General features: G+C 40.1%; 1 protein-coding gene and 1 pseudogene across 3 annotated transcripts in view; both read left to right on the forward strand.

Annotated features, from left to right (window-relative positions):
• Window positions 1–10,011: 10,011 nt before the first annotated feature.
• On the forward strand, window positions 10,012–10,816 carry LOC100395965 (RWD domain-containing protein 1 pseudogene; annotated as a pseudogene).
• Window positions 10,817–15,850: 5,034 nt separating this feature from the next.
• ZDHHC17 (zDHHC palmitoyltransferase 17) overlaps window positions 15,851–26,205 on the forward strand; it is a 92,592-nt gene continuing 82,237 nt past the window's right edge. For 2 of the 3 annotated variants that reach the window (XM_002752805.6, XM_017976226.4), the window contains exon 1: window positions 15,851–16,136. In XM_002752805.6, the coding sequence (XP_002752851.5) occupies window positions 16,044–16,136 (93 nt within the window). In that variant the 5' untranslated portion in view covers window positions 15,851–16,043. The remainder of the gene's footprint in view (window positions 16,137–26,205) is intronic. The other variant, XM_054238641.2, reaches the window with a different exon arrangement.

Consider the following 26,205-nt stretch of genomic DNA (forward strand, 5'->3'; position numbering starts at 1 on the left):
CTTCTGTGTCTCAGCAAACAATTCTGAATTCTGGTTCCTCAGAAGCTCTTCAGCAGGTCCAAGTGCCCACTGCCTAAAAAGGTAACCAGCTCAATAATGCACCTTTGTATTGGTTTTCTTGTCCCGTTTTACTTCTGGTCTCCTACCTGCAACTCTTGCTCCCTGTTATTAATGAATGAGAGAAATAAATGATTGAGAGAAAACTCTTGTCTTGGGTTCTTTTTAGGCAACCCAGACCAAGACAACAAAGACAGAGCCCCATATGTGGTCCTGTAAGGTTTTTCAAAGAAAGTAACATTTGAGTTAGGTCTTAAACGTTCACCTAAGAAATTGTCCAGGTGGGGCCGGGCGCGGTGGCTCAAGCTTGTAATCTCAGTACTTTGGGAGGCCGAGGCGGGTGGATCACGAGGTCAACAGATTGAGACCATCCTGGTCAATATGGTGAAACCCCGTCTCTACCAAAAATACAAAAAAGTAGCTGGGCATGGTGGCGCGTGCCTATAATCCCAGCTACTCAGGAGGCTGAGGCAGGAGAATTGCCTGAACCCAGGAGGCGGAGGTTGTGGTGAGCCGAGATCGCGCCATTGCACTCCTGCCTGGGTAACAAGAGCGAAACTCCGTCTCAAAAAAAAAAAAGAAAAGAAAAGAAAAGAAAAGAAATCGTCCAGGTGGACAAGAAGGAGAAGTGTGCCAGGTAGAAATAATAGCATGGACAAAGGCAACATAGCAGGAAAAGTCTTTGTAAATTCAGGGACTTTCAAGCATTTCACAATGGAAAGAGCAACAGAGTGCTGAGCTTGCAGTGGCAGGGGATGTTGGAAATGTAAACAGGAATGAGATACAGAAGATTTTATGTGGCATGCCAACTGGGACTTCTTTTTGTAAACAACAAGGAAATAATTACATTAATCCCTTTACAAAAGCTTCTGCCTAACCTGAAGCAATGTGAAAACGAGTTCACTTTCCAACATTGATGCATAAGTCACTGTTATCTAGGAACATTCATTTAAAGATGAATCTGTTCTCAGAGAGCTCATTGAGATTTGAGAAAATGTGTGGTAACAAAAACAGACATTGTTGACTGCCTATCCAAATCCATTTCTTCTCCCCCTTTCGAACCTTGCTAGGGAAAGCCCCAATTTTGTTTGTGCTTAATGACTATACACTCTTGTGTTCAAGGGAGAGGCTCCTTGGCTTCAGGTGATGGTCTAAGCCAGACATTGGCAAACTTTTGCTGTAAAGGACCAGATAGTAAATATCTTAGGTTTTGTGAGCCATATGTTGTCTGTTCCAACTACTGAATTCTGCTGTTGTAGTGTAAAAACATTCTCTAAGAATACCTAAACTTTCTTTATAGACACTGAACTTTGAAATTCATGTAATTTTCTTTCCTTCCTTCCTTCCTTCCTTCCTTCCTTCCTTCCTTCCTTCCTTCCTTTCCTTTCCTTTCCTTCCTTCCTTCTTTCTTTCTTTCTTCTTTCAAACAGAGTTTTGCTCTTTTTGCCTAGTCTAGAGTGCAATGGCACCATCTTGGCTCACCACAACCTCCACCTCCCAGGTTCAAGTGATTCTTCTGCCTAAACCTCCTGAGTAGCTGGGATTACAGGCATGTGCCACCATGCCCAGCTAATTTTGTAGTTTTAGTAAAGACAGGGTTTCTCCATGTTGGTCAGGCTTATCTCGAACTCCCGAACTCAGGTGATGCCCACGTCAGCCTCCCAAAGTGCTGGGATTATAGGCGTGAGCCACTGCACCTGGCAAATTTCATGTAATTTCCTTACATCACAAAAAGTCTTCTTTTAATTTTTTACCGACCCTTTAAGAATGTAAAACTCACAGTTCACAGGCCATACAAAAACAGGCAATGGGTCAAATTTTACCCATAAGCCATCATTTCCCAAACCCTCATAGAAGGTAATCAGAGTGGTCTCATTTCCTTTGCCAAAGATTGGTTTTGGCATGGACATGTAATTAAGTCCTGACAAATGTGATCTGCAAATGTTTCTTAGTTCAAGATAGAGGACCATGAGAAGGAACAGTCCTTTTGTTGCCTGTGGATACAGCTGTGTGATGCATAATGCCCAGAGCTGCTGCAGCCATCTTGAGGACATGTGGTTTCTCACCTTAAGCTGAGAATAGTAGAACGGAGGAAGGAATCTGACTGAATCTCCATGACATTACTGAGCTGTTGAATAGCCTGCAGCATACTTGGATCTTTATGATATTATGAAATTGTTGAATTAACCTGACTCTAAACTTCTTGTTGTGAGAAGTAATAAAGGCCTTTATCATGGAGGCCACTTTATTTAACTGTTACTTAAAGCCCAAAATATTCTGACTGAGATAAAAGGGCACAGGAGAATACTATGTAAGCCACTAAATAGAATCAAATAGAACTATAAGTGCTGCCATGGAAAGATATCTAAGATGGCCAGGCATGGTGGCGCTCATCTGTAATCCCAGCACTTTGGGAGGCTGAGGTGAATGTATCACTTGAGGCCAGGAATTTGAGATCAACCTGGCCAACATGGTGAAAACCCATCTACAGTAAAAATACAAAAATTAGCTGGGCATGGTGGTGCATGTCTGTAGTTAGCTACTTGGTAGGCTAAGGCAGGAGAATCACTTGAACCCGGGAGGTCAAGGCTGCTGTGAGCCATGATTGTGTCGCTGTACTCCAGCCTGAGTGACAGAGCAAGACTGTCACACACACACAAAACAAGAAATCTATCTGAGACAAATTCTTAAATGAATAAAACAAGGTGTGGAATAGTTTTTGCACAGGTAACATGTCATATTTTATGGATATATATGCGTATATCTTAAGATTTTGGAAAAATTACGATTAATCATGATAAATTTTTGGAAGTGTTGTTGGAATGAGTGGGGAAGAAAAACATAGTTTTATTTTAATTATCTGTCTTACCTTATGTTTTTAAAAAATGTTAATGTATATGCAGTTATTACTTCTGGAATTAAAAAAATAATTTCAAAAATAAAGAAATGAAAAAAATGTTGGCTTTCTAGATAGGTAGGTATTTTGAATAGGATTCTGTGTGAATATGACAATCTGGCAACTCATTGCTGATGATCTAAAATGGAATAAGGCCCGAAATTCAGATTATTTCACTTTTATTTTATTTTCTTAGTAAAAGATCTTTAGCCATGCCATCTTCTCTCTGAGTGAAGCTTAGAAGGGTAAAACTTACAGTAGAAAAGTCAGGAATACCAGATACTGCAACTACAACAGTTTAGGTCCTCTTATCTCTCTGAGAGACAGAATTTCTGATGGACTGCCTTTGGGTGTTGGTACCATGCCTCATCTCATTTTCCACGTGCATTAATGATATACTAGTCGGAAAAAGGATTTTTACTGATGGAAGTGCTTCCTAAGTTTTTACTAGTAAGACTTCAGCTGTCTGGGAATGATTTAGGTAAGGAAGAGAAATAAGACTGTTAAGAGAACTGAGAAAAATAAAAGAAGATCTATAGTGTGACAGATTTAGGATAAAAATCAGGAAGAAATTTCAGATCATAAAAACGGTCACAAAACAAAGCAGAGGTTAATTGCAGAGACCATGGACTTTTCATTATGACAGTTTAAAAGGAAAATATTAACCATCTAGGATGACAATATTTTTATTAGAATTATATAGATGAGGGAGACTTTGGGCCGGGAGCAGTCGCTCATGCCTGTAATTCCAGCACTTTGGGAGGCTGAGGCGGGTGGATCACCTGAGGTTAGGTGTTTGAGACCAGCCTGGCCAACATGGTGAAATCCCATCTCTACTAAAAATACAAAAAATTGCTGGGCATGGTGGTGGGCATCTGTAATAATAGCTATTAGGGAGGCTGAGGCAGGAGAATGGCTTCAACCTGGGAGGCAGAGGTTGCAGTGAGCTGAGATAGCGCCACTGCACTCCAGATTGGGTGAAAGAGCGAGACTGTGTCTCAAAACAAAAAGAAACTTTAGAGAGCACTTATTACAAAAACTTCATTTTACAGATGACAACTGAGGCTGAAAAATTAAAGTGGCAAAGATCATACAGTTAATCAACTGTAAAACCAGAACCAGTGTTTGGTGTCTTAAAACAGCCTTTCTTCTACACCACATTTGCTGAGAATTATTTTGTCTGAAGACGGATAAATCAGATGACTTCCCGAATTTCTTTATAGGTTAAGTACGATAATCAAGAACTAAAGCTATAATGTATCATAAGTAGGGATTTTTCATGTGGGGTCCATGGACCATGCTTAGGGAATCCCTGAACCATCCGATATTGATGCAAATTTGTGTCTATGTAATGTCTGGAAATCTGTAAGTCCCCAGTGCCTTCCATGATGAACCAATCTAACAGCAAGTATACCAAAAGTTGAATTTACGATCAATTTCAGAGATTAAAATTAGGAAAAATCATGCAATGAATTTAAGTAACCAGTTATAGAAAGAATATACCTCAACAATGAGGGGCAGATGAGTTAAGGGGACTCTCAGGTTCAGTGACTTGGAAATACTCTCTAGAGCACCTGATTCTATCAGCCTATCAGAAGCTAAGCAGTTGTGGAGGAAAACTCACGTTTGGGGGATTTCTGAGATGTCCAAAGGGCTAACTACATCACAGACATTTTCTACCTTAATATCTGTTCAAAACAAAATCAAGAAAATTTACCAATTCAAAAACCAACAAATGAAGGGGGCATACCCTTAAGTTAAAAAATGAAACATAAAAGACAGGCACACAAAGACATACTATGAAACAGAGCTGACAAGAATGAATGGGTTATATCCTGACTCTGCCCTCTCATCTATTTACCTACTTCAAGCTCTACTGATAAATATACCAAAATCTGAGATTCACATGAATACCCACAAATTTGTAGAGAAGCAAACTCAGTGGGTCTCCTTCCATGTTCCATTTTCTCGCTGTACATTGCAAGAAATGGCTGAGAGAAAGGCAAGCAAGATGGGAAAAGTGAACTATGGGGCTGACTCTCATGAAAGTGAAGGCTCTGGAGATACTCACTAAGATGTGGAAACTAATGTCTGGGAATATTCCCCAATTGGAATGAGATATAATTCTCACCTAGATGGAGGGAACAACAACTCAGCAAATAGAGCAGGATCCAGGTTTTCTAAGACAGCCTGCGTCTTGCTTCTCTCAGCCATGCTTATCTCTTCCACACCCTTTTTCTTGAGGTACAGAAAAGTAAACAGAAGATGAAATACTTTGCCCTCAAACAGAAACTAAGAATGAAAACCAAAATGGGCTCAGATATGAAGGGAAGAAACTTAAAAAGTCCCCCACACAATATCACAACAAATGAAATGGCTCTCAGACCTATCTAAGCGTCAGCAAGATGAAAATAAATAGCATGGCAACTATGCAAGCACAGAGAAATTACGTAACTTTCCTTAGGTCATAGAATTTAAGATGACAGCACACGCAGGTAGCGTGTCTAGCCTGAGAAATCAGGATAGAAAAATACTGACTTTCTAAACTGTCTCCTACATAACATAAATCAGTTGAGCCAACTACAGTTAGAATTCCAACTGATTCCAAGGTGTAAATAAGCCAATGAGTGGAGCCCCTGGTTCCTGATGAAATAACATTAGGACATAAACCAGTCAGAATACATCCCTACAATGACGCACCAGAAACTTGGGGAAAGGGTCAGGGAGAGCCAGCTGGGGAAGTTTCTGGAAGTGGTCCGATAAAAGTCTAGGCCTACAACAGTTACTGTACATCTATACTGTACTAATGAAACTGATTTTTAAAAGTTTACTCTTATTTATTTATTTACTTATTTAGAGACATGGTCTTGTTCTTTCACCCAGGCTGGAGTGGAATGGCACAACGTTGGCTCACTGCAACCTCCACCTCCCGGGTTCAAGTGATTCTTCTGCCTCAGCCTCCTAAACAGCTGTAATTTTTTTGTATTTTTAGTAGAGATGAGGTTTTACTATGTTGGCCAGGCTGGTCTCAAACTCCTCATCTTGTGATCTTCTCACCTTGGTCTCCCAAAGTACTGGGATTACAGGCGTGAGCCACAGCACCCAGCCTATTTATTTAGTTAGTTAGTTATTGAGATGGAGTTTTCTTCTGTTACCCAGACTGGAGTGGAGTGGCATGATTTTAGCTCACTGTAACCTCTGTCTCCCAGGTTCAAGTGCTTTTCCTGCTTCAGCTTTCTGAGTAGCTGAGACTACAGGCACGTGCCACCGTGCCCAGCTAATTTTTGTATTTTTAGTAGAGGGTTTCACCATGTTGGCCAGACTGGTCTCAAACTCCTGACCTTGTGATCCACCCACCTCGGCTTCCTAAAGTGCTGGGATTACAGGCATGAGCCATCGTGCCTGGTCAAAAGTTTACTCTTAATATCTTCCTCAACAGGAGCTTTGGCAGAGGTCCAGCATAGCTGAGTCAAGGCACTCAACAGCATAACTGTTGCCCTTTTCAGTCCTAAGGTAAGCATCTCTGAACCATAAAAGTGTCCTGGCCTAGAATCAGGGGTGGGAGGAAAGTAAACATCACGTAGGTGGGGCCAGTTCCTACTTATTCATAACAGCCAAATCAATAGCCTTTTTTCTTGTAAAGACAAAAATGCAAAGAACACCCAATTTGTTCCCAATATGGGTTTGGGTAAGTGATGTGTGGACATTAGTCCTGTAGTCCAGGGGTCATTCAGAGAAAAGTAAATGACTCTAAGTATATGTCGGCATAGCAGGGGCAAGTAGAGAATAGGGAGAGGTGTGGAAAAGATGTGGGAGGTCATTGAGAGCATGTTTTGACTTTTTCCATTTTCCCCTAATTTATACACAAGGCTAAGACATAAAGCTTCTGCTTTATGTCTTCTCAACTATGCTTTAATTGCTTGATCATAGCAATCTAAAAGCTTTATTTTTAATAAAAATTCATTTACTTTTTCTTACAGTAATTAGTAAGAAATTATAATGCATTAATTATAGCCAATTATAAAAAGTTTCCTGACACTGTTGAATTGTCATAAAAAAGTTAGTAAATAGTGTATTTGACTTTGGATCAGAGGGCTAATCTCAAAGCAACAAAAGTATGTCTTTCTGTCCAGTCATGACACATAATCAACTAGCATATATCAAATTCATGGCCTATTAGCTGTTGTCTACATATTTGATTTCAGGAATTGTTGACACATCATTAGTTGTTTGCAAACCACCTAATGTGTAGATGTCTACAGACTACCCATACGTTAGAGATCCCATGTTATCATTATGTTAACTCCCTGTAAAGGGTTAACTCACCTGTAAAAGAAAGATAAAAGAATCTACCTCTTAGGCTTCCTATGAAGATTAAGTAAAATAATGTACATGAAGCACATGACTAGCCAGGAGTGTGAGACCAGCGTGGCCAACATGGTGAAAATCCATCTCTACTAAAAATACAAAAAAACTTAGCCAGGCAGGGCGGTGCACACCTTTAATCCCAGCTACTTGGGAGGCTGAGGCACAGGATTAGTTAGAACCCAGGAGGTAGTAGTTGCAGTGAGCCAAGATGGCACCACTGCACTCCGACCTGGGCAACAGAGTAAGAGTGTTTAAATAAAAAGGTGGATTTATATGGATTTATCCTAGATTTGAGCAACCTTTTTTGGATCATATATACCTTTGAAACTCTAATGAAAGCTTTCTCCCTTGAAAAACTGTGCATACCCATATAAGAAGGGCTTTCACTGATTACTGTCTCAGTTGGGAGGAAGAGAGGGTCTTAAACTTGCTCAGTCAAGCCTTTCTGGTATTATCAGACCTCCCTACTTGTGGGTGTTCAGGGGGTCCCTTTGGGCTTACAGGTGCCCTGGAACATTGCAGAGGGTGCAAAACCTAGAGGGACTGCTGCCTTGACCACACCTTGACTTCCTAAGAAGTAGTGAAATGGGTCAGGCACGGTGGCTCATGCCTGTAATTCAAGCACTTTGGAGACCAAGGCAAGCAGATCACCCGAGGTTGTAAGTTCAAGACCGGCCTGACCAACATGGTGAAACCCTGTCTTTAAAACAAAAGTAGTGAAATGATGGAGTGCTGGTGCAAAAGAGCAATTTGCTCTCACGGAATGAAGCAAGGCTCTGGGTGTTGAGAGGTCTCTGATTCATGAGGCTCCTGAGGAATCTTGCTCTTGTGGGTGAATCTTCTTTTCTTCTCTGTGTGCATCTCTACTTCCTGGAAGCAGGATGCATTCTCAAGACAAGTTCACATCCAGCAATCTATATTCTTGCTCTCTTCCTACTTTAAAATATATACATTGTTGCTTCAAAAACTCATTATTTCTTAACACAAAGTCCCATTCTCTTTCTTTTCATAAGGATATTGATGGCCCTTGAAGGCTGACCCTAACATATTAGCACTGATTCTCTTCGCAAATGGGAACCACTGTCTTCAAATTTCCTGGAGAAGGAGAAATTTGCACACACCTCCTCCTCTTTCCCCATCAAAAATATCAACAAAATAGGTCACACCTTCCTTTTAAGGAAGCGAAGTTTAGATATAAACCAGTTCTGCTAAATCAGATTAAACCTTTTTATGTTGCTGGATTCTTGTACTCATAGAACTTTGTATATGATTTTGGAGGTTTCACGTTTTACACACTATACTATATTGTTGCATAACAAATTATTTCAAAATTTAGCGTCTCAGAAAAATACTTATTTTCACACAGTTTTGGTGTGTCAGGAAACCAGGTGCTGTTTAAGTGGGTGGTCCTGGCTCACAGTCTCTAATGAACTCGTAGTTGAGAGGTGAGCTCCGGTTGCTGCCATCTGAAGGCTTCACTGGAGCTGGAGGATCAGCTTTTAAGGCAGCTCACTTTCATACCTGACAAGTAGTGTTGGTTCTTGGTAGGAGGTCTCAGTTCCTTGCCAGGCAGACCTCTCCATAGGGCTGCTTGAATGTCTTCATGATATGGCAGCTGGCTTCCCCAACAGCTAGGGATCCAAGAGAGAACAAGGCAGAAGCAAGGATGCCTTTTATGCTCTGGACTCAAAAGTCACACACCGTTTTCCTGCAATATCTCATTGATTCCACAGGTCAGCTCTACTCAGGGTGGGAGGGTGCAAAGGCGTGCATACCAGGAGACAAGAATCACTGGGGGCCCTCTTGAAAGATGACTATCGCATATAAATTCTACATATTCCCTTTGATTCTCCAGTCTTGTTTTTATCTACATCACTCTAAAAACTATGAGTGCAAAAAAACTGTCCTCATTTCACTTAAAATAGGATTGTAGAGTACTGTTAGGTGTGATTCCTTTCTCTTGTCAAAATAGCAAACCCTGTGCCTCATTCCAGCTTTAAGTATTCAGTATTTATTTAGTCCATAATCCAATAAAACAAAGAAATTTGTAAAATGGCTTAGAGGAAAACCTTATAATTAATAAACTTGGTTAGAATCCAAAGTATTATGATTATTTATTTAGTTGAGTCAAATAATCTGAGTGATAGCTTAAAAAGTATCTCTGACTATGTTGTGGTTAGTGATTCCAACATTTATACGGAACAAATGTTTAATAAGTAATTGTGGAACATCAAAACTAGTAAGTGAATACAGGGCTGAGCATGGTGGCTCAAGCCTGTAATCCAAGTACTTTGGGAGGCCGAGGTAGGTGGATCACCTGCAGTCAGGTGTTTGAGACCAGTCTTGCCAACATGGTGAAACTGTTTCTATTAAAAATACAAAAATTAACCAGCCATGGTGGCATGCACCCATAATCCCAGCTACTTGAGAGGCTGAGGCAGGAGAATTGCTTGAATCCAGGAGGCTGAGGTTGCAGTGTGCCGAGATCATGTCATTGCACTCCAGCCTGGGCAACAAGAGCAAAACTCCATCTCAGAAAAAAAAAAAAAAGTGAATACAGTAAATTTGTAGGATGGATAATCAACATGCAAAAATAAGTTGTCTGGCCACTCCTCTGCTCTCCTGACATAGCTGCTGTCTCGGCTGTCCTGTGCTGCCTAGGTGTCATGGGCAACAGCACAAGGGCCACGATGACAGATTATGGCAAAGAGCAGCACAACGAGCTGGAGGCTCTGGAGTCCATCTAGCCTCACTCCTTCACAGTATTATCAGAAAATCCACCCAGCTTCATTACTACTGTGACATCTGAGGTTGGAGAAAATGATCAAACTGTCCACACTTCTCTCAAGTTTACATACAGTGAAAAATACCCAGCTGAAGCTCCCCTTTATGAAATATTCTCCCGGGCAAATCTAGAAGATAATGGTGTCTCAGATATTTAAAAATTACTAGCCTTATAGAAGAAAATCTTGGTATGGTGATAATCTTTAGTGACAGCTGTGCAAGAACAGTTAAGTGAAATAGATCAGATAAAAACTAGAAGAGAATAAGAAACAAAAAGAAAATGAAGCAGAAGAAGCTGAAAAACAATTATTCCAGGTACTCCAGTTACAATTGAGAACCTCTTAATTGGAAAGCCAAGTTTGATGCAAACTCTTGGAAATTAAAAAGGATGAAAGAAGAACAAGCAGGAAAAAATAAATCAAGTGGGAAGCAACTATTCGAAACAGATCATAATCTTGACACATCTGATATCCAGTTCTTGGAGGATACTGGAAACAACCTGGAGGTAGATGAGTCTTTGTTCCAAGAAATGGATGACTTGAAGTTGGAGAATAATGAGATGATCCAGACTACAATCCTGCTGACCCAGAGAGTGACTCAGCTGACTAATAGATTGTCCCCATCTGCAGAGAGGCTTGACTGCCACAGCATCTGTGGCTATGCTCTAAGGGTTTTAATTTTCTTTTCTTTTTTTCTAAGAAGGAATATTCTTCTGATAGCTTTCATCACTGAACTTAATAAACGGACCTTAAAATAAAAAAAAAAAGTTGTTTCTACACACTAACAATGGACTATTTGAAAAGGAAAATTAAGAAAACAATCCCACTTATAATAGTATCAAGAAAAATAAAATAGGAATAAATTTACCAAGGAGGCAAAAGGTTTGTATCCTGAAAACTACAAATCATTGATGAAACAAATTAGAAAACACAAATGGAAAGACATCCTGTGTTCATGAATTAGAAGAATTAATATTTAAAAAATGTCTATACTACTGAAAGTGATCTACAGATTCAATGCAACTCCTATTCAATGGTGTTCTTTATAGAAGTAGAAAAAAATCCTAAAATTCATATGGGACCACAAAAGACCCTGAATAAAGAAAACAATCTTGAGAAAGAACACAGCTAGAGGCATCACACTTCCTGATATTAAAATATATTACAAAGCTATAGTAATTCAAACAGTATGGTATTGGCATAAAAACAGACATAACATACAGACCAATGAAACAGAATAAAGAACCTCAAAATAAACCCACATATATATTGTCAACTGGTCTTTGACAAGGGTGCCAAGAATACACAAAGGGTAAAGGACATTCTATTCAATGAATGGTGCTGGGAAGAGTTGATACCCATATGCAAAAAGGATGAAATTGGACCCTTATCTTGCACCACACACAAAAAACAATCAACTTGAAGTGAATTAATGACTGAAATGTAAAATCTATAACTGTAAAACTGTAAAACACTTATAAAAAAATAAGTGAAAACTTTGTGACACTGGGCTTGGCAATAATTTCTTGGATATTACACCAAAAGCACAAGCAACAGAAGCAAAATTAGACAAGCAGAATTAAATTGAACTAAAAAGCATCTGCACAGCAAAGGAAACAATCAACAAAGTGAGAAGGCCATCTACAGAATGGGAGAAAATATTTGTAAATCATATATATAAGGGATTAATATCTAAACTATTCAATGAACTCCTACAACTCAAGAGCAAACCCCCCCAGATAACCCAATTTAAAAATGGGCAAAATACTCAAGTAGATATTTCTCCAAAGAAGAAATACAAATGGCCAGGTATTTGAAAAGATGCTCAACATCACTAATCCCCAGGGAAATGCCAATCAAAACTACAGTGAGATATCGCTTCGCACCTGCTAGGAGGGCTATAATGAAAAACAAAAAAACAAAAGGTAAGTATTAGCAAGGATGTGGAAAAATTGGAACCCTTGTACACTGTAATGTAAAATGGTTCGGCAGCTATGGAAAATGGTATGATGGTTCCTCAAAAAATGAAAAATAGAACTACTATATGATCCAGCAATTCACTTCTGTTTATTTATTTGAAATCATTGAAATTGGAATCTCAAAGAGATAAAACCGCTCTTATGTTAATTGCAGCATTATCACAATAGCCAAGATATGGAAACAACCTCAATGTCTACTGATGGATGAATGGATAAAGTGTGGTATATATATATACAATAGGATATTATTCAGCCTTTAAAAAGAAGGGAATTCTGCTATATATGACAACATGGATGAACCCAGAGGACATTATGCTAAGTGAAATAAGCCACTCACTGAAGACCAATGGTGCGGTATTTAAAATGGTCAAACTGATAGAAACAGTAGAATGGTGGTTGTCAGGGGCTAGGGTAGAAAGATATGGGGAGTTGCCGTTCAATGGGTATAAAGTTTCAGTTGTACAAGATGAGTAAGTTCTAGAGATCTGCTATACACTATTGTGCCTATGGTTAACAATAGTGTATTGTGCACTTTAAAATTTAAGAGAGATCTTGTGTCAGGTGTTCTCACTACAATAAAAAAATTACAAGGATCAAGTGATAATTCATTGAGGATAATAACAAGAGAAGAAACTTGTGGTAGAGGCAAGAGTAATAAAGGGGAAAATTCAGGAGGCTTCTGGATGATTCTGCTACCACCTAGTTTTGTGACTTTAAGAGGATTTCTTAAATTCCCCATCATTTCCTTTTTTGTGAAATGACGGAGTTGGACTAAATCTGGATGATCTCTAATGCTGTCTTTAGCTTCAGTAGTCTCTGAAGTTACATATGAAACTATATTTATACAACAATGCCCTGTGCCTTCCAATCTGTTTGCTTCTAAATTCATTTCACAATTACTCTCTACCAAGGTTTTTCTCTTTGAATTTTATTCTCTTTTAGCCACTATTCTGCATTTCTCCATAATTCTATGCCATTCTTTTGCCAATCTATCCAATCAGTGTACTTTCTTAGCTGTCTTTATAGTTCCCCAAACATATTGTCTCAATTTGAGCTATAGATAAGAACTCTATAGTTATCAACATGGATCTTGATTATATCTAAAGGGTTTGCTTCAAGATTTAACTTCAACACGTTTTCCTAAGAATGATTTCTTTCTTCAGTTCTTCATTTAATAACTAGTTTAGTGTTCCAGCAGTAAGCAAGACAGATATGGACCTGGTTATGTTGTTCCAACTTTTCAACTGCTTTTATTGTTTTCCGTATGTTTGAATTGTAGAATTCTCAGGAGTAAAAATGTTCACAGAGCCAGGCAGGTAATGAAAATGAGTAAAGCAGGCCATGGACCTAGTAGAGACTGAGCAAGAAGGTCCAGATGGCTTGTTTGTCAGATGAACTAGAACTCTAGATTTTAAAGTGAACTCTGATTTACTGATTTTCGCAGGGAAGGCTAAACATTTCTTTTATGAATACTCCACATTATATACCTGTACCAATATTCCTAATACACGAGTACCCATGAAACATTGTCTCTGATTCTCCTTGCCTAGTTTCTTTACACTCTCACTTCATTCAGTGCTTTATTAATATTTATGCCACTTAACTTTTTCATTGAGTGTCCTTTTTTTACTCTCATCTTCTATTTCCAGTTAATGCAAGACATAAAGGTAAGGTGGGGCAAGGTGAAAAACTGAGATTTTTGGCAGGGTGCGGTGGCTAATGGCTGTAATCCCAGCACTTTGGGAGGCCGAGGCGGGTGGATCACCTGAGGTCGGGAGTTCACGACCAGCCTTACCCACACGGAGAAACCCCGTCTCTACTAAAAACACAAAATTAGCTGGGCATGGCGACGCATGCCTGTAATCCCAGCTAGTCGGGAGGCTGAGGCAGGAGAATCTTTTGAACCTGGGAGGCGGAGGTTGTGGCGAGCAGAGATCGTGCCATTGCACTCCAGCCTGGCAAGAAGAGTGAAGCTCTTATCTCAAAAAAAAAAAAAAAAAAAAAAAAAAAGATTTTTCCATGTTCAAATACGACTGAAAGCAATTCGGTGCTTCAAGGACCTCACTCCATCTAGGTGTAAAAGATGACACCTAGTTTGGGCCAGGACGAACAGAATGAAAATCAGCTCGGACTGAAAACAGAAAAAGTAGCTATGCTGAGAGGACAGACAGAAAGCCAGCAACAAAGTTACTGAGAAACTTCTCCCATAGCCGTGTAGTAGCTGTGACACGCCATACCCACCTCTCTTTGAGTGACTGCTGCTGTCTTACTAATGAGCCCCAGGCCACGTGGCTACTTATTACTGGAGATACCTAATTACTAAATTGCTGTATCCTCAAGACAGTATCCAATCCCTCGTAAATCCCAGCTCTTCTTCATCCCGCTGCAGAAACGGTGTCCAAACCAGATCTGATTCCCGCTCTCCCTAGACCCTCCTCAGACTCCTTCGGTGGGAAACTAATCTTACAAAGGAGGCTTCCTCCTCCCTTTTCCAGTGGCATTCCACGCTTCCTTTGGAGTGTCCTCCCTCTTGATATACAAATTAGCCTGATGTTGTCGGAGTACAGGCTTTTTCCCGGTGGTTTCTGGCCTTAACAGGAGACAGATTAATACCAGGATCTATGTAATAGGTCAACTTTCATGATCTCTGAGAAATCGTCCTCTGAGCTGTTTGGACTTAAAATTTTTAACAGCTAAAAGGAAAGACAAATGCTTTCTAAAACTGTCCCATCAGCCCATTTACAGGGAGCACCTCCCCCATACCACCCTAAAATCCTTTAAAAAATGGCTTTAGTCTTTTTATCTGACTTGCATTTCAGCGAATTCAATTCAAGTGGATTCAGTTGTGAATTCCTGGGTTATATTGAAATGTTGCAAATGCAGGTGTGTGGGCTTTGAGATCGTAATTTTTTATGTGGTACTAATTCAGGACGATTGACAGCAGGTTGGGATCATTTTAAGACGGGTTCTCGGCCAGCTGTGGTGGCTCAAGGCTTTAATCACAGCACTTTGGGAGGCCGAGGCGGGTGGATCACCTGAGGTCAGGAGTTCAAGACCAGCTTGGCCAACATGGTGAAACCCCATCTCTAACAAAAAGTACAAAAACTAGCCGGGCGTGGTGGCGGGAGCCTGTAATCCCGGCTACTCAGGAGGCTGAGGCAGGAGAATCGTTTGAACCCGGGAGGCAGAGGTTGCAGTAATCCGAGACTGTGCCACTGCACTCCGGCCTGGGGGACAAGAGCAAAACTCCCTCTCAAAAAAAAAATAAATAAATAAATAAATAAAAATAAAGGGTTCTCTAGAAGGAAGCCCTGAGTTGTATCCATGGTAAATCCGGGCGTCCCCCGGAGGCATAGGTTGCGGGAGACCTTTTCGAGTGTGGAGGAAAGGGGAGCTGCTTTCGTCTTCAGCAGTGATGCACGTCTCGACTCAAGCCCGACGGCCCCAAACCTCCCTGGAGTTGGCTGATGGCTCTGCACCAGTTTCTGAAGAAGGGTCCCGGGGGTCCCGGAGCGGAAGAGGGAGCGCGTGGGCCTTCTCGGCTGCCTAGGGCTCCAGACTTGCGTGCGTGCGGCTCCGGAGCTCAGTTCTCGCTCCCGAGCCGCCGCTAGGTTTCCCAAGCGACGGTCTCAACCGTCCCACCGCCTACTGCGAGCAGCCAGAGGTGCACATCTGCCTCCGGCCGAGACCCGCCCCCGATTCGCGGCGCCCACGCCCAGAGCCCTCCACAGGCCCCAGCGCAGTGCAGCAGAGCGCGCTCCCCTCCCGGGCCGGGCCGCGCTTCCGCGCACGCGCGGCGAAACCCGCTCCCTCCGAGGCGGGAGGGGGCAGAGGGGGCGTCACAGGGACAGGAGAAGGAGGAGGAGGAGGCCCACGTCGCCTCCGGCTGGGTTCGCGCTCGCCCCGCGCTCGCCCTCCGCCTCGCCCGAGCCCCGGGAGGGTGAAACGCTCTCTCCCGGCATGCAGCGGGAGGAGGGATTTAATACCAAGATGGCGGACGGCCCGGATGAGTACGATACTGAAGCGGGCTGTGTACCCCTTCTCCACCCAGAGGTGAGGAACCGCGCCAAGTGCATTCCTTGTCCTGCGGCCCTCCAGCTTTTCTCCCCCGGACTCGCCGAGGGCAGTGGCCGACGTGTGTGGTAGTGGGAAGTGCCGAAGTTGGGGAGGTTGGGGAGGCGAATCCAGGCCCGAGCGCGGCTGTGAGCGGATAACGGGGGAGGAGATAGCGGGGCGGGCCCGACCGGGGCGGGCTCTGGGACGCAGTCGCTGGTTGTGCCGGGAGGACAGAGGTGGAGATGTTGATGGTTCTGCTGTGTCGCCGCGCTGCTTTTGAGTGCAGAGGCGGGGGGCCTGATGCTGTTTTTGAACCGCAGCTTAGCCCCTTGTCTTCTTTCTCCCAGCCTCTCGGGGCCAGGTCGAAGCGCGTCTGGTTTTGATTTCTTTTTCCTTCGCCAGGGTGAATGACGGTGTCTATTGCTTCCTTTTAGCCCACTGTAAGGGGACAGTTTCATGGGGATAGTGATGTCCTTCCAGGTAATGCCATGTGCAGCACCTCGGGCACCTTGTGTCGGGTGTCCTTTTTTGAGCATTTGTCCTTAAGCGATGAAAAAGAGAGGTCAAAACTTTTGGGAATAGACCCACACTCACATTAGCTTGTCGAAATACCGTTTTTCTAGGAACCTAGGGGTGGACACTGCAACACGTTTTCCATCACAACATGAGTGCATGAGTGTCTTCCCATGTAAGTAAACAGTGCTCCTCTCCACAGTCAGTCACAGTATATACTTGTTTACCTCCGAATTTGTAGCTGAGCTAGTGCTAGTTAAGGCTTGGAAGCAATTCTTGATGCATTCTGATTTTTAGTGATCCACAGTGATGTGTGAATGGGGTAGCGGCACAGTTGCCTGAAGAAAAACTCGGGTAGTTTTCGTGAGGTTGAAGGATGACAGTCGTTGTATTGTAGGATGAACAAACATGGATGTCTTTACCTGGTTACTTTGCAATAGAGTGATTCTGTATTTCTCTGGATTTGGGTTTGTACCATGCCACTAGTTTTTGTTAAAAAGTGAATAATGACAACCACCCTTTCATGTTATATGTTAATATTCAACCATCCTCTCATTGGTTACTTTGGTTTATCAAAAACACACGGGACAGTTCCTTACGAATATATACCTGTGCCAGTCTCAACAGAAAAGGCTACTCTGGGTTTCTGACAAACAGAACTATACGGTAAGACTAAACATTTGTTTGACCAAAGTGGTAACATTTTCAGAACCGGCATTATACACATCTCTTTTGGTTCACTTAGGCCCTAACATACGTCAAGAAATAGACAAAGTAGTTTTTAGATGTTGTCTTGAAAGTGTTGCTAAGTGATTTCTATTCATCCCTTCCTGTGAAAGTGTTTCAAACACTTAACTTTTTCTAGTTTATTTTTTTGAGACGGAGACTCTCTCTGCCCTCCAGGCAGGAGTGCACTGACATGATGACAGCTCATGGCAACCTCTACCTCGAGGGCTCAAGTGGTCCTCCTACCTCAGCCTCCCAGGTAGCTGTGACTACAGGCTTGTGCCACCATGCCCGGCTGATATATATATTTATATATATATATATATTTTTTTTTTTGTAGAGGAAGAGGTCTCCCTGTGCTGCTTCTAGGCTGGTCTTGAACTCTTGAACTCAAGTGGTCCTCTCGCCTTAGCTTCTCAGAGTGCTGGGATTACAGGCATGAACCACCATGCATGGCCTATCCTATGTATTTTATTTTTAGCATACTGTTCTTCATAAACCTTTGCTTTGTAATATAGTACTGATGTTTGCTGCTTTAAGAATAATTTTAACTGGCAACAAATCCAGATTGTTTGTAGTAGAATGGCCAGTGTAGGCTTGAAGTTTAGATACCAATTTTCAGGTTGCCATTTAATAGTTAGGATATTACTAGAAAGTCAACCTTCTGATCACTGATAGTGGGAATTGACATACATAATATATACCATTCCTTTTTACCGAAGAAGCACAGGGTCTGATTATTTTAACACTTCGGATGGACCTTAAGCTTGTACTATGTGGCTGAGGTCTTTCTGCATTTTTTGTGGTGTGTGTACCTGGTGCAGACTTGGGGTAGTTCTGCTGCTTCCTAGCAGGGTGTCTTGGGCAAGCTATTAATACTTCTCTGAGTTCTAGTTTCATCATTTATAATGGATGATAAAAATAAAAGTTAATAAGTTATAGTGAGGATTAACTGAGATAACATATTTTTGTTGTTAAAATGGTGTTCTCAGTCTCTTTTGGAAAGAAACCCATTCTCTGTCTTGGTAGGTAATGAAATAATAGTACTTTTAACCTAATTTTTGAGAGAGCATAGACTTTGGGGCAGACAGACTTGGATTCTAATTCTGGAAATTCAGTAACTAGCTAAGTGACCTGAGACAAGTGCTTACTTTCTTTAAGCTTCAGTTGTAATCAGAAAATGGAGATGCTGGCTGGGTATAGTGGCTCACGCCTGTAATCTCAGCACTTTGGGAAGCTGAGGTGGGAGAATCACTTGAGGCCAGGAGTTCGAGACCATCCTGGGCAATATGGTGAAACTTCATCTCTACAGAAAATACAAAAATTAGCTGGGCCTGGTGGTGCATGCCTGTAGTCCAGCTAATTAGAGGCTGAGATGGGAGGACTGCTTGAGTCTGGAAGGTTTAGGCTGCAGTGAGCCATGATCCAGCCACTGTATTCCATCCTGTGTGACAGAGCAAGATCCTGTCTCAAAAAAAAAAAAACAAAAGAAAACGAATGGAGATGCTGCCTGGTTTACTTGGCTGTAGGGATTAGGTGAGGCTACATGTTGAGGGTCAAGAACACATTGTAGGTGCTCAGTTAATGTTACTTCTTTTTTCTCTACCAGAAGAAAGAGGGAAGTGTTACACATTTATTTTGGTTTTGGTGACTGATTTAAAACTTATGTGGGTTTTAATTTAGTGGAATAGGATCTTGCAGGAACAAGTTTCATTTCACTTTTTATCTTCAGATTTAGCACTCTCACACAAAAACGTTTTTTCACTTAAGTATTTGTTAAGCAGATGAATTATTTGTAGGTAAAGAAATCAGCATTGCTTAAATCTCTTGTTAGTATGCAAACTGCCCACTGTTAAACCTTTCTTATAGGATTATGCAATTAGATGAACACCTTTTAGAGGTATTTTAGTAAGATAATCTTACTTTTTAATGAATTAAATAATCCACTCAATTAGTTGGTCATTGAAACATTTGTTTATCATGTTTGGGCAAGGCATTGTGCTGGAGTCTATGTGGAAAAAATTCAGGATATTTTTGGTATTCAGTGAGAGGCAGTGTACAATACTGGTTAAGAGCCAAAGCTGGCCTGAAGAGGTGGCTCGTGCCTGTAATCCCAGCACTTGGGGAGGCTGAGGCGGGTGGATCACCTGAGGTCCGGAGTTCAAGACCAGCCTGACCAACATGGAGAAACCCGATCTCTACTAAAAATACAAAGTTAGCTAGACCTGATGGCACATGCCTGTAATCCCAGCTACTAGAGAGGCTGAGGCAGAAGAATCACTTGACCCTGGGGGCAGAGGTTGCCATGAGTCAAGGTCATGCCATTGCACTACAGCCTCAACAGGAGTGAAACTCTGTATCAAAAAAAAAAAAAAAAAAGGCCAAAGCTGTGGTGACAAACTGAAAATGTAGCTTCTGGAGCGGTCAAAGTACATTTTTCTCATTTGTAAAGTTGGATTTGTGCCACCTTTTATAGTTACTATGAATGAATATTAACTAGGATAATGTTTATAAAGCAATCATCATAGACTTAAGGCACGTAGGCTGCCAAGCAAATTGTACTTCTAAAGGCCCTGGGATATAGTGAATACTAAAAGGGAAGCTGCTGTTACTTTGTTTTCTTTTTAAATAGCTGACTATTTGTTTTATCAAAATAAAAGAAATTAAAGGCTATTTGGATAAAGATGAACTGATTATCAAGGGGTTAGGGTGCTAGTTCTAGCTCAGTGACCTTGAACTAGTAGATATTTAACTGCTCTATTTTCTTGCTTTTAAGATAAAGTAGCTAGACTAGATCTCTACGATTTCTTCAAACTCAAATGTTCTGGTTTTAAGTTGTGATTTTTTCAAGATAATCAACTTGATAATGTGTCTCCTAGGTACATAGCATAGTGTTAGGTTTTATGGGTTAAAATAGCATAAAAAGCATAGCATATGTTTTCCACAAGGCAAGTAACTAGTTGGGAAGTTGTATGTATGTGAAACACTTGACGATTCAAATAAGTACTGAATTAAGTAATGTAGCTTGTAAGTGGTGTCAGATTCCTGTCATTTAGAATGCTCAGAAGAAAGGCTTCAGTAGAGGGAGGGAGACCATATGTTGATCTACTGGCCCAGCAGACTAGCTATGACCAGCTTCCATTTTACCTACTGGTACATCCTCAGTAAGTCATTTCAGCTCTTCCGTAGAATGAGATCACAATATCCCCTTCTGCCAGAGTGTCATAGGGGCTGTTTCAGGACCATCTGACTTAGAGCTTTGAACTGGATTGCCTAGATTATCTAGGACTTTCATCTCTTTCTTCCTTTTTTCTCAATTTCAAAACTTCTGCTACTGCCTTTTTTCTCATTTTCCTCTTTTTATAGTAACATTTTTATTTTTCATTCATTTTATAGTTTCTCATGATTTTTTGTTTGAATATTAAACTATTGCTATTGTCTACTCTCCTCACAAATTTCATAAAAATCTACTTTTTGAAGTTTTTCTTTTTTTTCTTTTCGAGATGGAGTTGTGCTCTTGTTGCCCATGCTGGAGTGTGAGAGCACAATCTCGGCTCACTGTAACCTCCGCCTCCTGGGTTCAAGCGATTCTCCTGTGTCAGCCTCATGAGTAGCTGGAATTACAGGTGCTTGCCACTATAACCGGCTAATTTTTTGTATTCTTAGTAGAGACGGGGTTTCACCATGTTGGCCAGGCTGGTCTGGAACTCCTGATCTCAGGTGATTCACTCACCTTGGCCTCCCAAATGCTGGGGTTATAGGCGTGAGCCACTGTGATCAGCTGTGAAGTTTTTCTTTAGTAAAAATAATTTTGCCTTTTTCTATTGCCTTTTGCCCTATTATGTATATATATGTATGTGTATATATATGTATATGTACACATGTAAGTTAACTCATTTGCTTTCAGAAATCAGGTAGAAAATTACTTTGAAAGTTGTTTTTCTTCCTGAGGCTACCAGCAACTCTTTTTCCTTCAAAGCACTTCTTTATGCAGTCACTAGGATTTGATGCCTTTTAAAAAAAAAGTCAGCAAAAATGCTACAGGTCATACAATAATCTAGATTTTAAAATATATATATGTTTAAAATACCATATGTTAAGCATAGTAACTACTATGTGTTGTATAGTAACCACTGTTAAGCATAGTAACCACTGAGCATTACTATTAAGCATAGTAATCACTGAGTAAATATGTATATAATTAAAGTGAGATTAATTGATGAGACTTCATGGATTGTGTGCGAAGCCAAATTTGAAGATTACTGACATATGGAACCAAAAAATTGTTCTGGTTTTGAGAAAAGCCATTTTCCTGATTTGGCTTCTTTGTTTTATTTTGCTTATTATTATTTTTTTAATTTGAGTGGATCTCAAAAGTATTTATTAAGAGTGGACTGTGGAGTGAGTGGGTATAAGAGCATATAGGTTAAAAGTGTGAGCAGCGGTGTTAGGATTCAAATCTTATTTCAGCTCCTTACTAGTTTGTGACCCTGGGCATGTTACTGAACTCTGCATCCCAATTTTCCAAACTAAAATGGGGATATAATAACACCTACTTTATGAAGCTGTGGTAAGGATTAAGTAAGATAATACATGTGACGTTCTGTGTCTAGTACTTAGTAAACACAGTAAATGTTGTCTATTAAAATTGTGATAATATTAACGTAGTAGCTCAGATTGATAAACAATTGGAGTATGCATGTATTAGAATGGTTAAAATAATTAGTACTGGTTGTCTCTTGGGATAGAGTAGAGGATGGGCAGAGGACTTCTTCTTATAAGCCCTTTGACCTATTTGATATTTTTAAAGACGTGTGCTTTGATACAGGGAGTGTTTATTGGGAATCCAAATATGGTCTTGACCCTTTGCTAGGCCCCAAAGTAATGAGATTTACAAAAACAACACATTGTAAAATAATGTAAGATTAACTGTAGACCTTCAGATACCTCAGGATAGAGGAGGGAGAGTGTGTGTGTATTTTTTTAAATTAGAAATGATTTGTGGTCTTCCTTCTAGAGAGGGTTGTAAGGGGTATGTTAAAGTTGTCAGCATTGAACAGTTAAGGTATCTTAAAATGCAGTGTGCTTTTAACAGAACCCACAACAATTACATAATCTGAAAAGACGTTTCACTATTGAGGTTATGTAAAATTCTCTTTCAGTGCATTATCTGATTATAGTATTATTTTATGATTATATTTTATTACAGATGGATAATTTAAGAGTAAAATCAAATATTCAAATTTTGGAATTTGAAAAATAATGATTCAAGGCAATATTATATTTATAAAATACATAAATAAAATTTCACCCAGTGGAATAATTATTTAGACCTAGGATAAAATATTGTCTTTTAAATTTTTCCTAAAATACAGCTACAGGCAGCTAATTTGAATGTACAGTGAAACTTCAGCTTTCAGTGAATGAGATACTGTGAACTTAATATCCTTACAGAGAATTAAACAATACTTTTTTGTTTTTATTTCAATTCTTGTTGCAAATTTGCCAAATTATTTTCTAGGGTTAATACATACTAAACATAATAGATTGTTTCTTTGATAAGTGAGAACATTATTGTGTCCTAGGATCATCTTTTGATTGTAAGTGATATTGTTAAGGATATGAAGATGATAACTTTAACTCTACCCACAACATTTTTTGTGTATATATGTCAAATGGCTTGCATTTTTATCAATTGTTGTATTGTAGGAAAAATCAAATGAAAAATTACTTCTGATTGAGATACTGGTATACCCTGCCCTTGTTCCGTTTTTAAGAATATTTTTTCATTATGAATACTCATTCATTTATGAAGGATTTATATTCTTTCTTTTTTTTTTTAAATAGAGATGGGATTTCACCATGTTGGCCAGGCTGGTCTTGAACTCCTGACCTCAGGTGATCCACCCACCACGGCCTCCCAAAGTGATGGGATTACAGGTATCAGCCCCTGCGCCCGGCCAATTTATGAAGGATTTAATGAGGTTTGAATACAACTGGTCAACAAAATTTGTGGTTATCAAAACTATCCCTATTCTCATGAAAAAAAAAAAAAAAAAGTCCTTTGAGTTGAAGATAGAAGTTGCTTGTTGTGTTAGGATCCTCTTGTTGCAGATGTCAACAACCCTGTTGAAACTTACTTGGGCAAAAAGGAATTTACTATCTCAAATAACCTAAACTCAGGATGCAGGGATATAGTTGAAATCAAAGACAACTGGAACCTGAGCTGAGAATGCCACCAAGACTCTCTTTATCTCTCCTCCTCTCTCCCTTTCAGCACCCAAACTCGGAACAGCTTCTTGTTGCAAGACATGGATGCCAGCAAATTATAAATAAGAGCCAGGCACTATCCTAAACAAGTTTGCATATATATTGATTCATTTAATTCTCACCACAGCTTTTTATAACTATTTTACAAATGAGGAAATGGAGGTATAGAGAGGTTAAGTAGTAATCTAGGTTGCCTCTTTTTATAGCACAATACAGTATGATAGAGATTATAGAGAGTTGTATTTGCTAGGCACTAGCTAGCTCTGGTTACAAATGGCCTCATTTGTGTTTTGTTTTTAAATTTTTTGAACAGACTTAATTTTTTAAGAGCAGTTTTAGGTTGATAGCAAAATTGAACAGAAAGTACAGAGAGTTCCCATATGCTCCCTCCCTGTACACATGCATAACCTCTCCCACTATGGACATTCTACACCAGTGTGGTACACTTGTTATGGGATATGAACCTACACTGATGCATCATCACGCAAAGGCCATATTGTACATTTAGGGCTCACTCTTTGTATTGTGTATTCTGTGGTTCTTAACACTTGTTTTTTTTTTTTGTTTTTTTTTTGGGAAGGGATGGAGTTTTGCTCTTTTTGCCCAGGCTGGAGTGCAGTGGAGCAATTATTGGCTCACTGTAACCTCCGCCTCCTGAGTTCAAGCAATTCTCCTGCCTCAGCCTCCTGAGTAGCTGGGACTATAGGCATGCGCCACCATGCTCAGCTAATTTTTTGTATTTTAGTAGAGACTGGGTTTCATCATGTTGGCCAGGCTGGTCTCGAACTCCTGACCTCATGTTGATCTGCCTGCCTTGAAGTCCCAAAGTGCTGGAATTACAGGCGTGATCTACCCCACCTGGCTAGCTTCTTAACACTTGTAAGAGTAATGTGTGTCCACCATTATGTTGTCATATAGAATAGTTCCATGGCCTTAAAAATCTGTATTTTGCCTATTCATATGTCCGTCCCACCAATCCCTGATCTTTTTACTGTCTCCATAGTTTTGTTTTTTCTGGAATATCATATAGTTGGAATCATGCAGTATGTAGCCTTTGGATTGGCTTGTTTGACTTAGTAATATCCATTTAAAGTTCCTCCATGTATTTTCATGGCATCGTAGCTCGTTTCTTTTTGGTGCTGAATAATATTTCATTTTCTGGATGTATCAGATCCATTCACCCACTGAAGGGCATCTTAATTGTCTTCAAGTTTTACAAATTTACTTTCACAGTAGTTCTGCAAAGTGTGTGTGTTGAACTGTTTACAGATTAGGAAACAGACTCAGAGAAGTAAAGTAGTTTACTTAGGTTCACATCATTAGAAAGTTGGCATAGTTTCCATTAGAACCTAAACTCTGACTCCCAAGCCCATAATCCTTATATATACTTTGCTGTATACACAAATAGGTCAAAACACAATTTATGTTTTACTTATTTTTTACAATATAGTAGAAAAACTTTATTAGAGTTAACTATCAGTTTTTCCTTGACATTAAAGGAGCTAGGGAGAATTCATTTTTAGCAGTTGCTCTAAGGCCATTTCTTTTAGTAACCTTTTGACTTGAAATAATAAAACTACATTTTCATAAAAATCCTTCTCTTTAAAACTTTCTTTTATTCAGTCTGTTCTTTTGCTTAGTATACGTTAATAAGGTAAAATACGTTTTTGGCTGGGCGCCGTGGCTCATGCCTATAAACCCCAATCCTTTGGGAGGCAGAGGTAGGAGGATCGCTTGAGCCTGGAAGTTCCAGACTAGGCTGGGAAACATAATGGGACCCTGATTCTTCAAAAAATAAAAGTATTAGCTGAGTGTGGTGATGCATGCCTGTAATCCCAGGTACTTGGGAGGCTGAGGCAGGATGATTGCTTGAACCCAGGAGGTTGAGGCTGCAGCGAGCTGTGATCATGACACTGTACTCCAGCCTGGATGACAAGAGACCCTGTCTCAAAAAAAAGAATGTATGTATATGCACACCCACCCACCCACATCCTTTGAAAGAAGGTGGCCCTTCTTTAGGTGTAGATAAGGTTGGAGATGAGTAGTCTCAGTATTAAATCTGTGGCACTAGCTGATCAGAGAACAGATAGTGTTTATTGAATTATAGGTGTCTCGAGTTTAAACATTTTTGAAGAGTCCTATCATTTGTATTATCTATAAATCTCTTCTAAAGATTTGTTACTGGACCACATTCTCCTACTTAGTAGAGCTTTTTTGGAATACAATTCAGGGAGAATAATGTAGCTCAAATGCCTCTTCCAGCAATTAGTAACTATATGATCTTGGACAAATTACTTAATCTTCTGGATACTTCAGTTTTATTATATGAAAAGTGGGATTAATAACACCTACTTCTTAAGATCCTTATGAGTTTAATGAGTTAGTATACCCTTTGTAGATTTTAACATGTATACATTTTATATTTTAATATTTCTGGATGGAATTTGTGACTTACAGTTAATGGTGCCTATGCTTTGGCCAAATTGCAGTAGCGACTGTCAGTACCTGTGCATGTGGCATCTTTGTGGTTATTCCTTTTTCTTTCTTTCTTTCTTTC

The sequence above is a fragment of the Callithrix jacchus genome, chromosome 9 (genome assembly GCF_049354715.1).
Source record: "Callithrix jacchus isolate 240 chromosome 9, calJac240_pri, whole genome shotgun sequence".
In the NCBI taxonomy this organism is placed as follows: domain Eukaryota; kingdom Metazoa; phylum Chordata; class Mammalia; order Primates; family Cebidae; genus Callithrix; species Callithrix jacchus.